Raw genomic sequence first — 13,944 nt, forward strand, 5'->3', positions numbered from 1 at the left:
TGTAATGACTATACCAAGAACCAGGCTGCTCTTTCGGCCATCGAGCCATTTTGCTCTGAAAAATACGAGACTGATTACAGACTGGAAGGGAAATCGATGCCTGCTTACCAGTTTACCCCGCTTGTATTCACTGAACCAGGAGCCTGGCGCCTCCTTGGGCCAAGAAGTGACTCTTGCCTGGTACGAGACAGGAGGGTAGAGGAGAAAATCAAAATCAGTTAATGTGGAAACGGACAATCCGAGACAATATCATCAGCCAATGGAATGTGGGCTCTGGGACCTTCCTGCTGTTGGCTCGCGGGTCAGGCCGTCTCTCTAAACAGCAGCACCTTCAGGTGGGGAAAGTCTCCCCCACGAAGCAGACATTGATCAGCTGACGCCCATTTCCCAAGAATAACGTAGGAAGTGGTTGCAATTTCTGCACAACAAGATCTGACAATCAGCCAGGTGACACTGAACTGGTGTTGGATTGAGAGATAAATATTGGCCGGGAAGTCAGGAATATCTTCCTGCCAGAGGGTCAGTACTGACATCAATGAAGGAGTTTAATGTCACTGTTTTTAAATTTAGAGTATCTAATTGTTTTTTCTCCAATTAAGGGGCAATTTAGCGTGGCCAGTCCAACTACCCTGCACATCTTTGGGTTGTGGGGTCGAAACCCGCGCAAACACGGGGAGAATGTGCAAACTCCACACGGACAGTGACCCAGAGCCGGGACCGAATCTGGGACTTCGGTGCTGTGAGGCAGCAGTGCTAACCACTGCGCAACCGTGCTGCCTCTGAGTTTAATGTCTCATCTGAAAGGACCTCCAACAGTGCAGCACTCCTTCAGTACTGACCCTCTGACAGTGCAGCACTCCCTCAGTACTGACCCTCTGACAGTGCAGCACTCCCTCAGTACTGACCCTCTGACAGGCAGCAATCACTCAGAACTGACCCTCTGACAGTGCAGCACTCCCTCAGTACTGACCCTCTGACAGTGCGGCACTCCCTCAGCACTGACCCTCTGACAGTGCGGCACTCCCTCAGTACTGACCCTCTGACAGTGCGGCACTCCCTCAGTACTGACCCTCTGACAGTACGGCACTCCCTCAGTACTGACCCTCTGACAGTGCAGCACTCCCTCAGTACTGACCCTCTGACAGTGCGGCACTCCCTCAGTACTGACCCTCTGACAGTGCGGCAGTCCCTCAGTAGTGACCCTCTGACAGTGCGGCACTCCCTCAGCACTGACCCTCTGACAGTGCGGCACTCCCTCAGTACTGACCCTCTGACAGTGCGGCAGTCCCTCAGTAGTGACCCTCTGACAGTGCGGCACTCCCTCAGCACTGACCCTCTGACAGTGCGGCACTCCCTCAGTACTGACCCTCTGACAGTGCGGCACTCCCTCAGTACTGACTCTCTGACAGTTCAGCACTCCCTCAGTACTGACCCTCTGACAGTGCAGCACTCCCTCAGTACTGACCCTCTGACAGTGCAGCACACCCTCTGTACTGACCCTCTGACAGCGCAGCGCTCCCTCAGTACTGACCCTCTGACAGTGCAGCACTCCCTCAGTACTGACCCTCTGACAGTGCGGCACTCCCTCAGTACTGACCCTCTGACAGTGCGGCACTCCCTCAGTACTGACCCTCTGACAGTGCAGCTCTCCCTCAGTACTGACCCTCTGACAGTGCGGCACTCCCTCAGTACTGACCTTCTGACGATGCAGCACTCCCTCAGTACTGACCCTATGACAGTGCAGCACTCCCTCCGTACTGACCCTCTGACAGTGCGGCACTCCCTCAGTACTGACCCTCTGACAGTGCATCTCTCCCTCAGTACTGACCCTCTGACAGTGCAGCACTCCCTTAGTACTGACCCGCTGACAGTGCAGCAATCCCTCAGCACTGACCCTCTGACAGTGCGGCACTCCCTCAGTACTGATCCTCTGACAGTGCGGCACTCCCTCAGTACTGACCCTCTGACAGTGCGGCACTCCCTCAGTACTGACTCTCTGACAGTTCAGCACTCCCTCAGTACTGACCCTCTGACAGTGCAGCACTCCCTCAGTACTGACCCTCTGACAGTGCAGCACACCCTCTGTACTGACCCTCTGACAGCGCAGCGCTCCCTCAGTACTGACCCTCTGACAGTGCAGCACTCCCTCAGTACTGACCCTCTGACAGTGCGGCACTCCCTCAGTACTGACCCTCTGACAGTGCGGCACTCCCTCAGTACTGACCCTCTGACAGTGCAGCTCTCCCTCAGTACTGACCCTCTGACAGTGCGGCACTCCCTCAGTACTGACCTTCTGACGATGCAGCACTCCCTCAGTACTGACCCTATGACAGTGCAGCACTCCCTCCGTACTGACCCTCTGACAGTGCGGCACTCCCTCAGTACTGACCCTCTGACAGTGCATCTCTCCCTCAGTACTGACCCTCTGACAGTGCAGCACTCCCTTAGTACTGACCCGCTGACAGTGCAGCAATCCCTCAGCACTGACCCTCTGACAGTGCGGCACTCCCTCAGTACTGATCCTCTGACAGTGCAGTACTCCCTCAGTACTGACCCTCTGACAGTGCGGCACTCCCTCAGTACTGACCTTCTGACAGTGCTGCACTCCCTCAGTACTGACCCTCTGACAGTGCAGCACTCCCTCAGTACTGACCCTCTGACAGTCCAGCACTCCCTCAATACTGACCCTCTGACAGTGCAGCACTCCCTCAGTACTGCCCCCAGAGTGTTCATCTGCTTAATTAGGTTTAAATCTCTGGATGAGGACATTAATTCACAAATGTCTGCCTGAGAGTTGCGAATGCCGCTGGCTGAATTTACTTTCGTGATGGAAGGGGATAGGTATATACCGCAGGGCAAGAGTTATATCTGGGGGAAAGGCAATTATGATGCGATGAGGCAAGACTTAGGATGCATCAGATGGAGAGGAAAACTGCAGGGGATGGGCACAATGGAAATGTGGAGCTTGTTCAAGGAACAGCTACTGCGTGTCCTTGATAAGTATGTACCTGTCAGGCAGGGAGGAAGTGGTCGAGCAAGGGAACCGTGGTTTACTAAAGCAGTCGAAACACTTGTCAATAGGAAGAAGGAGGCTTATGTAAAGATGAGACATGAAGGTTCAGTTAGGGCGCTCGAGAGTTACAAGTTAGCTCGGAAGGACCTAAAGAGAGAGCTAAGAAGAGCCAGGAGGGGACATGAGAAGTCTTTGGCAGGTCGGATCAAGGATAACCCTAAAGCTTTCTATAGATATGTCAGGAATAAAAGAATGAGTAGGGTATGAGTAGGGCCAGTCAAGGATAGTAGTGGGAAGTTGTGCTTGGAATCCGACGGGATAGGAAATGTGCTAAATGAATATTTTTCATCAGTATTCACACAGGAAAAAGACAATGTTGTCGAGGAGAATAGTGAGATTCAGGCTACTAGACTAGAAGGGCTTGTGGTTCATAAGGAGGAGGTGTTAGCAATTCTGGAAAGTGTGAAAATAGACAAGTCTCCTGGGCCGGATGGGATTTATCCTAGAATTCTCTGGGAAGCGAGGGAGGAGATTGCTGAGCCTTTGGCTTTGATCTTTAAGTCATCTTTGTCTACAGGAATAGTGCCAGAAGACTGGAGGATAGCAAATGTTGTCCCCTTGTTCAAGAAGGGGAGTAGAGACAACCCCAGTAACTATAGACCAGTGAGCCTTACTTCTGTTGTGGGCAAAATCTTGGAAAGGTTTATAAGAGATAGGATGTATAATCATCTGGAAAGGAATAATTTGATTCGCGATAGTCAACACGGTTTTGTGAAGGGTAGGTCGTGCCTCACAAACCTTATAGAGTTCTTTGAGAAGGTGACCAAACAGGTGGATGAGGGTAAAGCAGTTGATGTGGTGTATATGGATTTCAGTAAAGCGTTTGATAAGGTTCCCCACGGTAGGCTACTGCAGAAAATACGGAGGCATGGGATTCAGGGTGATTTAGCAGTTTGGATCAGAAATTGGCTAGCTGGAAGAAGACAAAGTGTGGTGGTTGATGGGAAATATTCAGACTGGAGTCCAGTTATTAGTGGTGTATCACAAGGATCTGTTTTGGGGCCACTGCTATTTGTCATTTTTATAAATGACCTGGAGGAGGGCGTAGAAGGATGGGTGAGTAAATTTGCAGATGACACTAAAGTCGGTGGAGTTGTGGACAGTGCGGAAGGATGTTACAAGTTACAGAGGGACATAGATAAACTGCAGCGCTGGGCTGAGAGGTGGCAAATGGAGTTTAATGCAGAAAAGTGTGAGGTGATTCATTTTGGAAGGAATAACAGGAAGACAGAGTACTGGGCTAATGGTAAGATTCTTGGCAGTGTGGATGAGCAGAGAGATCTCAGTGTCCAAGTACATAGATCCCTGAAAGTTACCACCCAGGTTGAGAGGGTTGTTGAGAAGGCATACGGTGTGTTAGCTTTTATTGGTAGAGGGATTGAGTTTCGGAGCCATGAGGTTATGTTGCAGCTGTACAAAACTCTGGTGCGGCCGCATTTGGAGTATTGCGTGCAATTCTGGTCGCCGCATTATAGGAAGGACGTGGAAGAATTGGAAAGGGTGCAGAGGAGATTTACCAGAATGTTGCCTGGTATGGAGGGAAGATCTTATGAGGAAAGGCTGAGGGACTTGAGGCTGTTTTCATTAGAGAGAAGAAGGTTAAGAGGTGACTTAATTGAGGCATACAAGATGATCAGAGGATTGGATAGGGTGGACAGTGAGAGCCTTTTTCCTCGGATGGTGATGTCTAGCACGAGGGGACATAGCTTTAAATTGAGGGGAGATAGATATAGGACAGATATCAGAGGTAGGTTCTTTACTCAGAGAGTAGTAAGGGTGTGGAATGCCCTGCCTGCAACAGTAGTGGACTCGCCAACACTAAGGGCCTTCAAATGGTCATTGGATAGACATATGGACAATAAGGGAATAGTGTAGATGGGCTTCAGAGTGGTTTCCCAGGTCGGCGCAACATCGAGGGCCCAAGGGCCTGTCCTGCGCTGTGATGTTCTATGTTCTATGAATCTTGGCTGAAAGCATTGGGCGGGTTTGCCTCTGACACTGCGGTGCACAAGCTGAATAGAAACATCGCCACGAGAAAAAAAAACTTTCCAATGGGAGGGACTCTCATCAGTGGGTAACTAGAAAAATTAAAATCAGCATTAAACTGAAAGAAAAAACCAATATTTGTTCAAAGACGCGAGGCAGGTCAGAAACTTGGAAAGAATATAATAAACAAAGAATGGGAAAAAGATTGATGAGGCGGGGAAAACCAGTATGACAAAAAGCTAGCCAGTAATATAAAGTAAGAGTTTGTGTTGGTATTTAAATTAGCAAAGAGCTGACAAAGTCAGCATTGTCCTAAAGGAAATGTGTGCGTTGAATTACTCACGGAAAGTAGGGCGATGGCATAGGAACTAAACGGATATTTCGCATCTGTCTTTGCCGTAGAAAACACGATTAACACCCCCAGAAATAGCTGCAAATCAGCAAATGGGAGCGAGGGAGGAACTCAGGAAAATTACAATCACCAGGGAAGTGGCACTGAGCAGACTGTGGGGTCTGCAGACTGACACATCTCCCGCTTTGGATAAACTTCATTCCAAGATCTTGAAAGAAGTGGCAAATGAGATAGCTGAAGCACTGGCTGTCATGTTCCATGAGATTGGAAGGCAGCACAGGTATCTCACTTATCCAAAGCGTAAATGTAGTTACAGTCCTGGAGGAACATAGTCTGTTTTCCTCTTTGAGAGGGAGCTGAATGGTGGCGATTCAACCGGATGGTCACCACACTCACAGCCGAGACGCAAATTTGAGAAGGCAGCTCATGGATTACCTTGGCTGATGTGGGAATTGAACCGGCGCAGCTGGCGTCGTCCGCATCATGCACCAGACCTCCGGCCAACAGCTAAGCCGAACAAGAGGCTGTGGGGGAGAGGGGGAGAGGGATTGTGGGGGAGGGATTGTGGGGGAGGGGAGGGAATGTGGGGGGGAATGTGTGGGGGGGGGGGGGAGAGTGAATGTGGGGGAGGGGAGGGATTGTGGCGGAGGGGAGGGAATGTGGGGGAGGGGAGGGATTGTGGGGGGGGAATGTGGGGGGGGGGAAGTGGGGGGGGAAGTGGGGGAGGGGGGAATGTGGAGGAGGGGAGGGAATGTGGGGGAGGGGAGGGATTGTGGGGGAGGGGAGGGATTGTGGGGTAGGGGAGGGATTGTGGCGGAGGGGAGGGATTGTGGGGGAGGGGAGGGAATGTGGGGGAGGGGAGGGAATGTGGGGGAGGGGAGGGAATGTGGGGGAGGGGAGGGAATGTGGGGGAGGGGAGTGAATGTGTGGGAAGGGAGGGAATGTGGGGGAGGGGAGTGAATGTGGGGGAGGGGAGGGAATGTGGGGGAGGGGAGGGAATGTGGGGGAGGGGAGTGAATGTGGGGGAGGGGAGGGAATGTGGGGGAGGGGAGGGATTGTGGGGGAGGGGAGGGAATGTGGGGGAGGGGAGGGAATGTGGGGGAGGGGAGGGAATGTGGGGGAGGGGAGGGAATGTGGGGGAGGGGAGGGAATGTGGGGGAAGGGAGTGAATGTGGGGGAAAGGAGTGAATGTGGGGGAAGGGAGGGATTGTGGGGGAGGGGAGTAAATGTGGGGATGGGGAGTAAATGTGGGGGAGGGGAGTGAATGTGTGGGAGGGGAGTGAATGTGGGGGAGGGGAGTGAATGTGGGGGAGGGGAGTGAATGTGGGGGAGGGGAGTGAATGTGGAGGAGGGGAGGGAATGTGGGGGAGGGGAGTGAATGTGGGGGAGAGGAGTGAATGTGTGGAGGGGAGTTGAGGGATTGTGGGGGAAGGGAGTTGAGGGATTGGGGGGAGGGGAGTTGAGGGATTGTGGGGGAGGAGGGAATGTGAGGGAGGGGAGGGAATGTGAGGGAGGGGAGGGAATGTGAGGGAGGGGAGGGAATGTGAGGGAGGGGAGGGAATGTGGGGGAGAGGGGAATGTAGGGGAGGGGGAGAATGTGGGGGACGGAATGTGGGGGAGGGGAGGGAATGTGGGGGAGGGGAGGGAATGTGGGGGAGGGGAGGGAATGTGGGGGAGGGGAGGGAATGTGGGGGAGGGGAGGGAATGTGGGGGAGGGGAGGGAATGTGGGGGAGGGGAGGGAATGTGGGGTAGGGGAGGGATTGTGGGGGAGCGGAGGGAATGTGGAGGAGGGGAGTTGAGGGATGTGGGGGAGGGGAGTTGAGGAATGTGAGGGAGGGTATTTGAGGGATTGTGGGGAGGGGAGTTGAGGGATGTGGGGGAGGGGAGTTGAGGGATTGTGGGGAGGGGAGTTGTGGGATTGTGGGGGAGCGGAGTTGAAGGATTGTGGGGGAGGGGAGGGAATGTGGGGGAGGGGAGGGAATGTGGGGGAGGGGAGGGAATGTGGGGTAGGGGAGGGAATGTGGGGGAGGGGAGGGAATGTGGGGGAAGGGGAGGGTATGTGGGGGAGGGGAGGGAATGTGTGGGGGTTGAGGGAATGTGGGGGGGGGAATGTGGGGGAGGGGAGGGAATGTGGGGAGGGGAGGGAATGTGGGGAGGGGAGGGAATGTGGGGAGGGGAGGGAATGTGGGGGAGGGGAGGGAATGTGGGGGAGGGGAGGGAATGTGGGGGAGGGGAGGGAATGTGGGGGAGGGGAGGGAATGTGGGGGAGGGGAGGGAATGTGGGGGAGGGGAGTGAATGTGGGGGAGGGGAGTGAATGTGGGGGAGGGGAGGGAATGTGGGGGAGGGGAGGGAATGTGGGGGAAGGGAGTGAATGTGGGGGAAGGGAGGGATTGTGGGGGAGGGGAGTAAATATGGGGATGGGGAGTAAATGTGGGGGAGGGGAGTGAATGTGTGGGAGGGGAGTGAATGTGGGGGAGGGGAGTGAATGTGGGGGAGGGGAGTGAATGTGGAGGAGGGGAGGGAATGTGGGGGAGTGGAGGGATTGTGGGGGAGGAGAGTGAATGTGGGGGAGAGGAGTGAATGTGGGGAGGGGAGTTGAGGGATTGTGGTGGAAGGGAGTTGAGGGATTGGGGGGGAGGGGAGTTGAGGGATTGTGGGGGAGGAGGGAATGTGAGGGAGGGGAGGGAATGTGGGGGAGAGGGGAATGTAGGGGAGGGGGGAATGTGGGGGAGGGAATGTGGGGGAGGGGAGGGAATGTGGGGGAGGGGAGGGAATGTGGGGGAGGGGAGGGAATGTGGGGGAGGGGAGGGAATGTGGGGGAGGGGAGGGAATGTGGGGAGGGGAGGGAATGTGGGGGAGGGGAGGGAATGTGGGGGAGGGGAGGGAATGTGGGGGAGGGGAGGGATTGTGGGGGAGGGGAGGGAATATGGGGGAGGGGAGAGAATGTGGGGGAGGGGAGAGAATGTGGGGGAGGGGGATATGTAGGTGAGGAGAGGGAATGTGGGGGACGGGAGTTGAGGGAATGTGGGGGAGGGGAGGGAATGTGAGAGAGGGGAGGGAATGTGAGAGAGGGGAGGGAATGTGAGAAAGGGGAGGGAATGTGGGGGAGGGGAGGGAATGTGGGGGAGGGGAGGGAATGTGGGGGAGGGGAGTTGAGGGATTGTGGTGAAGGGGAGGAATTGTGGGGGAGGGGAGGGAATGTGGGGGATGGGAGTTGAGGGATTGTGGGGAGGGGAGGGTATGTGGGGGAGGGGAGGGAATGTGGGGGATGGGAGTTGAGGGATTGTGGGGGAGGGGAGGGTATGTGGGGGAGGGGAGGGAATGTGGGGGAGGGGAGGGATTGTGGGGGAGCGGAGGGAATGTGGAGGAGGGGAGTTGAGGGATGTGGGGGAGGGGAGTTGAGGAATGTGGGGGAGGGGAGTTGAGGAATGTGGGGGAGGGTATTTGAGGGATTGTGGGGGAGGGGAGTTGAGGGATGTGGGGGAGGGGAGTTGAGGGATTGTGGGGAGGGGAGTTGTGGGATTGTGGGGGAGCGGAGTTGAAGGATTGTGGGGGAGGGGAGGGAATGTGGGGGAGGGGAGGCAATGTGGGGGAGGGGAGGGAATGTGGGGGAGGGGAGGGAATGTGGGGGAGGGGAGGGAATGTGGGGAGGGGAGGGAATGTGGGGGAGGGGAGGGTATGTGGGGGAGGGGAGGGAATGTGGGGGGGGAGGGAATGTGGGGGAGGAGGGAATGTGGGGGGGGAGGGAATGTGGTGGGGGGGAGGGAATGTGGTGGGGGGGAGGGAATGTGGGGGAGGGGAGGGAATGTGGGGAGGGGAGGGAATGTGGGGAGGGGAGGGAATGTGGGGAGGGGAGGGAATGTGGGGGAGGGAATGTGGGGGAGGGAATGTGGTGGAGGGGAGGGAATGTGGGGGAGGGGAGGAACTGTGGGGTAGGGGAGGGATTGTGGGGGAGCGGAGGGAATGTGGAGGAGGGGAGTTGAGGATGTGGGGGAGGGGAGTTGAGGGATGTGGGGAGGGTATTTGAGGGATTGTGGGGGAGGGGAGTTGAGGGATGTGGGGGAGGGGAGTTGAGGGATTGTGGGGGAGGGGAGTTGTGGGATTGTGGGGGAGGGGAGTTGAGGGATTGTGGGGGAGTTGTGGGATTGTGGGGGAGCGGAGTTGAAGGATTGTGGGGAGGGGTTTGAGGGATTGTGGGGGAGGGGATTTGAGGGTTTGTGGGGGAGGGGAGTTGAGGGATTGTGGGGGAGTTGTGGGATTGTGGGGTAGCGGAGTTGAAGGATTGTGGGGAGGGGTTTGAGGGATTGTGGGAGAGGGGAGTTGAGGGATTGTGGGGGTGAGGAGTTGAGGGATGTAGGGGAGGGTATTTGAGGGATTGTGGGGGAGGGGAGTTGACGGTTTGTGGGGGAGCGGGTTTGAGGGATTGTGGGAGAGGGGAGTTGTGGGATTGTGGGGGAGCGGAGTTGACGGTTTGTGGGGGAGCGGGTTTGAGGGATTGTGGGGGAGCGGGTTTGAGGGATTGTGGGGGTGAGGAGTTGAGGGATTGTGGGGAGGGGTTTGAGGGATTGTGGGGGAGGGGTTTGAGGGATTGTGGGGGAGCGGGGTTGAGGGATTGTGGGGGAGGGGTTTGAGGGATTGTGGGGGAGGGGTTTGAGGGATTGTGGGGGAGGGGTTTGAGGGATTGTGGGGAGGGGTTTGAGGGATTGTGGGGGAGGGGTTTGAGGGATTGTGGGGGAGGGGTTTGAGGGATTGCGGGAGAGGAGAGTTGAAGATGTGGGGAGGGGTTTTGAGGGATTGTGGGGGAGGGGTGTTGAGGGACGTGGGTGAGGGGAGTTGAGGGATTGTGGGGGAGGGGAGTTGAGGGACGTTGGTGAGGGGAGTTGAGGGACGTGGGTGAGGGATTGTGGTGGAGGGGAGTCGAGGGTTTGTGGAGGAGGGGTTTGAGGGATGAATGGTGAGGTATTGTGGTGGAGGGGAGTCGAGGGTTTGTGGAGGAGGGGAGTTGAGGGATGAATGGTGAGGGATTGTGGAGGAGGGGAGTCGAGGGTTTGTGGAGGAGGGGAGTTGAGGGATTGTTGGTGGAGTGTGTGGTTATATGCCTGCAGATAATATTAGATGTACTCAGCAGTGTGACCTCCCACCAGCAGGTGGCGTCAGTTATCTGTCAGGTGACATGCACCTACCAACAGAAGGTGGTAAGGTGTACATGAGGACAGTCACACATAAGGATAGTTCCAGGAGAGTCTAATGTAACTCTATGATAACTTGGTCTGTATCTGATTGTTACCATGTGTACATTAATAAACCCTAGTTCTGGCTGAGTCACCAGCAGTTCTGTCGAGTCATTGCGAGACAGGATCATAGGACACACAGAGGGGAGTTGAGGGATTGAGGGAGGGGCTTGTGTTAACAATCTACCATAAAGTTTCTGAATGGTTGGAGCTGTGCTGGGCATTTTCTGAAGCTTCTGGTGATTGGCCACCATATGTATGATGGGTGGTTGGTGGAATCTCTGTCCACATTGACTCCGGAGGATTCACCACCCTCACCTTTCGTGGAGGACACCTTGGGTTAATTTGTGAAGTTGTCACTCGAGTGTGAAGCCTCTGTTGCAGAATATCTGAATCAGACCAATTCTAATTTTTACTGATTTTAATGGGATTGAAATTCAGGATAGTTCAACATCAGCAGCAACCAATCAAAATCTACCCTGGAGAAATCTGCTTTGTAAAATCCCTGTGCAATGTTGCTGATATGAATACGCAACACCTTGAGTCGTGAGCTGAGGAGAAACAGAGAAAGACTTACTCCTTCTGATTTCTTGTCCGGGAAGATGCAAGTCTCTCCTCCAGAGGTGAAGTTACAGAAAACTTTGAACGAGTCCCTGGAGCAGCCTTGGTTTGGATCAATCCAGTACTCACCTGTCAGGAAGATAAATGACAGTTGAGCAGGTGGAAGGGGAAATCAATACTTCAGTCTGTCCACTAACCCCAGGACAGACCTGTTACTGTCGGGCTATTGAACCAAGCTGATATATGCAGAGCTCCCTCTGCTGCTCTCTCGCCCAAACCTTTCCATTATCTTACACATTATTGATATCACTTTGATCAGAGCTCCCAAAAGGCCCCTCTCCCTCTAATCTCACTCCTAATCTGCCATTTCACCTAGTCTTCCTCCTGTCTATATCCTTCGCGCAGTGTTTCATCCTCCAACACTGGCACTGTAAAGCTGTCGTTCTCCACGTCTCCTCCATGTCCCCCTTTCCCACTGTCCACAGGACACGCGCGCGGCTGGGAACACAGAGCATCGCGGGAGGACCTGCTGATGACACGCCAACGCCGTTGCAACGGTGTGCGTCACGTGACTTAATGATGCCATTTCAGAGGAGGCGGTGACTCGAAAACTGGCGTCGAACCGGCGTCGCCTCCGATTTGGGCGTGGGAATAGATTCTCCACCCAATCGGCGATTACAATATCGGTGTCGAGCAACGGAGAATCCCGCCCATGTCTTTCTCTTCTACTCTCTCCAACTGAGTTTTATGCTGTGATCCTTCACTGAACTTTCACAAGGATCCTTAGACAGCACCCTCCAAACCCACGACCATTGTCATCTAGAAGGACAAGAGCAGCAGATACCCGGGAACCCCACCACCTGGAGGTTCCCCTCCGAGTCACTCACCGCCCTGACTGGGAAATATATCGGCCGCTCCTTCACTGTCGCTGGGGCAACATCCGGGAACTCCCTCCCTAACAGCACAGTGGGTGTACCTACACCTCAGGGACTGCAGCGGCTCAAGAAGGCAGCTCACCCCCACCTTCTGAAGGGGGATTTAGGGATGGGCAATGAATGCTGGTCTTGCCAGCAATACCCACACCCTGTGGATGTACAAGAATAAAGTTTTCTCAGAATAAGGGATTGTGGACCTTCTGCGGTGTACCAATGAATTTTGCCCTCCGGTCCTCACTTCTCTCAACAACACATTTATCATCTTTTCCAAGGCTACTCTTGTTGTCATAACAACATTCAGGAAAATAGGCAGAAACGAATTAATTGCTTCACACAATGTATAATATTCTGACAGATAATCTTATTTGCAATCTATGATTGCGTTAGACCTCAGGTTCCAATGGACGAGTTTCCAAACTCACACCATGAAGTTGATGGATTGTCAGAGTGCTATTCGGAGAGAGATGGAGGGCAGATCGATGTCGCTAACCCCGAGACAATATAACGGTCGGTGCGACACCTCGGGTTACAATACCGGTGGAGCACTGACATTCCAGAAGTGTGGAAGTGATCCAGTGGATTACTGGAAGAAGGAGAACTGTTTGATTTGCTCCATTGATTCAATTTGATCAAGGATGAATCAAATTTTAAGAACACTAATTTAAAGATTTCACCCCCATGTATGGTTCCCCTGTTGCAATTCGATAGGTCTGAAGAACTCTTCGCAGTCACGTGTAAGTTAATTAGTTTTTACTGGCTCCTATAAATATTTACAAATACACAATAACAGGTTGAAGCTTGGGTCTTCATACAGCTCAGTCCAAAACCAGAGTGACCCCTAAGTGTAAGTCACGTGATCTCTAACACTGTGTGGGTGGTACTGTACTCAGTCCCACATTAACCCTATATGTTCTGGACCCTTACACTACACCCCCCACCCGAGGAAATAAATACTTTCTGTCAGTTTTGCTGGATGAGCCTATGTTGCCCATCCCTAATTAAGAGTCAACCACGTTGACGAAGGACTGGAGTCACATGTAGGCCAGGCCGGGTAAGGACGGCAGACTTCCTTCCCTCAAGGACATTAGTGAACCAGACGGGTTACTATGACAATTGATGGTCAGCGTTACTGGGACGAGTTTTATATTCTAGATTTTGACAAGGTCCCTCATGGCAGACTGGTACAGAAGGTGAAGTCACGCAGGATCAGAGGTGAGGTGGCAAGATGGATACAGAACTGGCTGGATCATAGAGGACACAGGGCAGGAGTGGCAGGGTGCTTTTCCGAATGGAAGGTTGTGTCTACTGGTGTTCCGCAGGGATCAGTGCTGGGACCTTTGCTGTTTGTAGTATATATAAATGATTTGGAGGAAAATGAACAGGTCTGATTAGTAAGTTTGCAGACGACACAAAGGTTGGTGGAATTGCGGATAGCGATGAGGACTGTCAGAGGATACAGCAGGATTTAGATTGTTTGGAGATTTGGGCGGAGAGATGGCAGATGGAGTTTAATCCGGACACATACAAGGTGATACATTTTGGAAGGTCTAATACAGATGGGAACTATACAGTAGATGGTAGAACCCTTCAGAATATTGACAGGCAGAGGGATCTGGATGTACAGGTCCGCAGGTCACTGAAAGGGGCAACACAGGTGGAGAAGGTAGTCAAGAAGGCATACGGCATGCTTGCCTTCATTGGCCGGGGCATTGAGTATAAGAATTGGCAAGTCATGTTGCAGCTGTATAGAACCTTAGTTAGGCCACACTTGGAGTATAGTGTTCAATTCTGGTCGCCACACTAC

At 53.7% G+C, this 13,944-nt stretch overlaps 1 protein-coding gene across 1 annotated transcript in view; it reads right to left on the reverse strand.

The window, feature by feature from the left end:
* The window catches only part of LOC140399362 (uncharacterized), a 166,522-nt gene that overhangs the window by 22,760 nt on the left and 129,818 nt on the right, over positions 1-13,944 (reverse strand). Inside the window, exons 37-38 of the mRNA XM_072488934.1 lie at positions 11,222-11,334; positions 109-177 (exon numbers count right to left, since the gene is read on the reverse strand). Coding sequence (XP_072345035.1) covers positions 109-177; positions 11,222-11,334 — 182 coding nt within the window. The remainder of the gene's footprint in view (positions 1-108; positions 178-11,221; positions 11,335-13,944) is intronic.

This window comes from Scyliorhinus torazame, chromosome 22 (genome assembly GCF_047496885.1).
Source record: "Scyliorhinus torazame isolate Kashiwa2021f chromosome 22, sScyTor2.1, whole genome shotgun sequence".
Classification (NCBI taxonomy): Eukaryota; Metazoa; Chordata; class Chondrichthyes; order Carcharhiniformes; family Scyliorhinidae; genus Scyliorhinus; species Scyliorhinus torazame.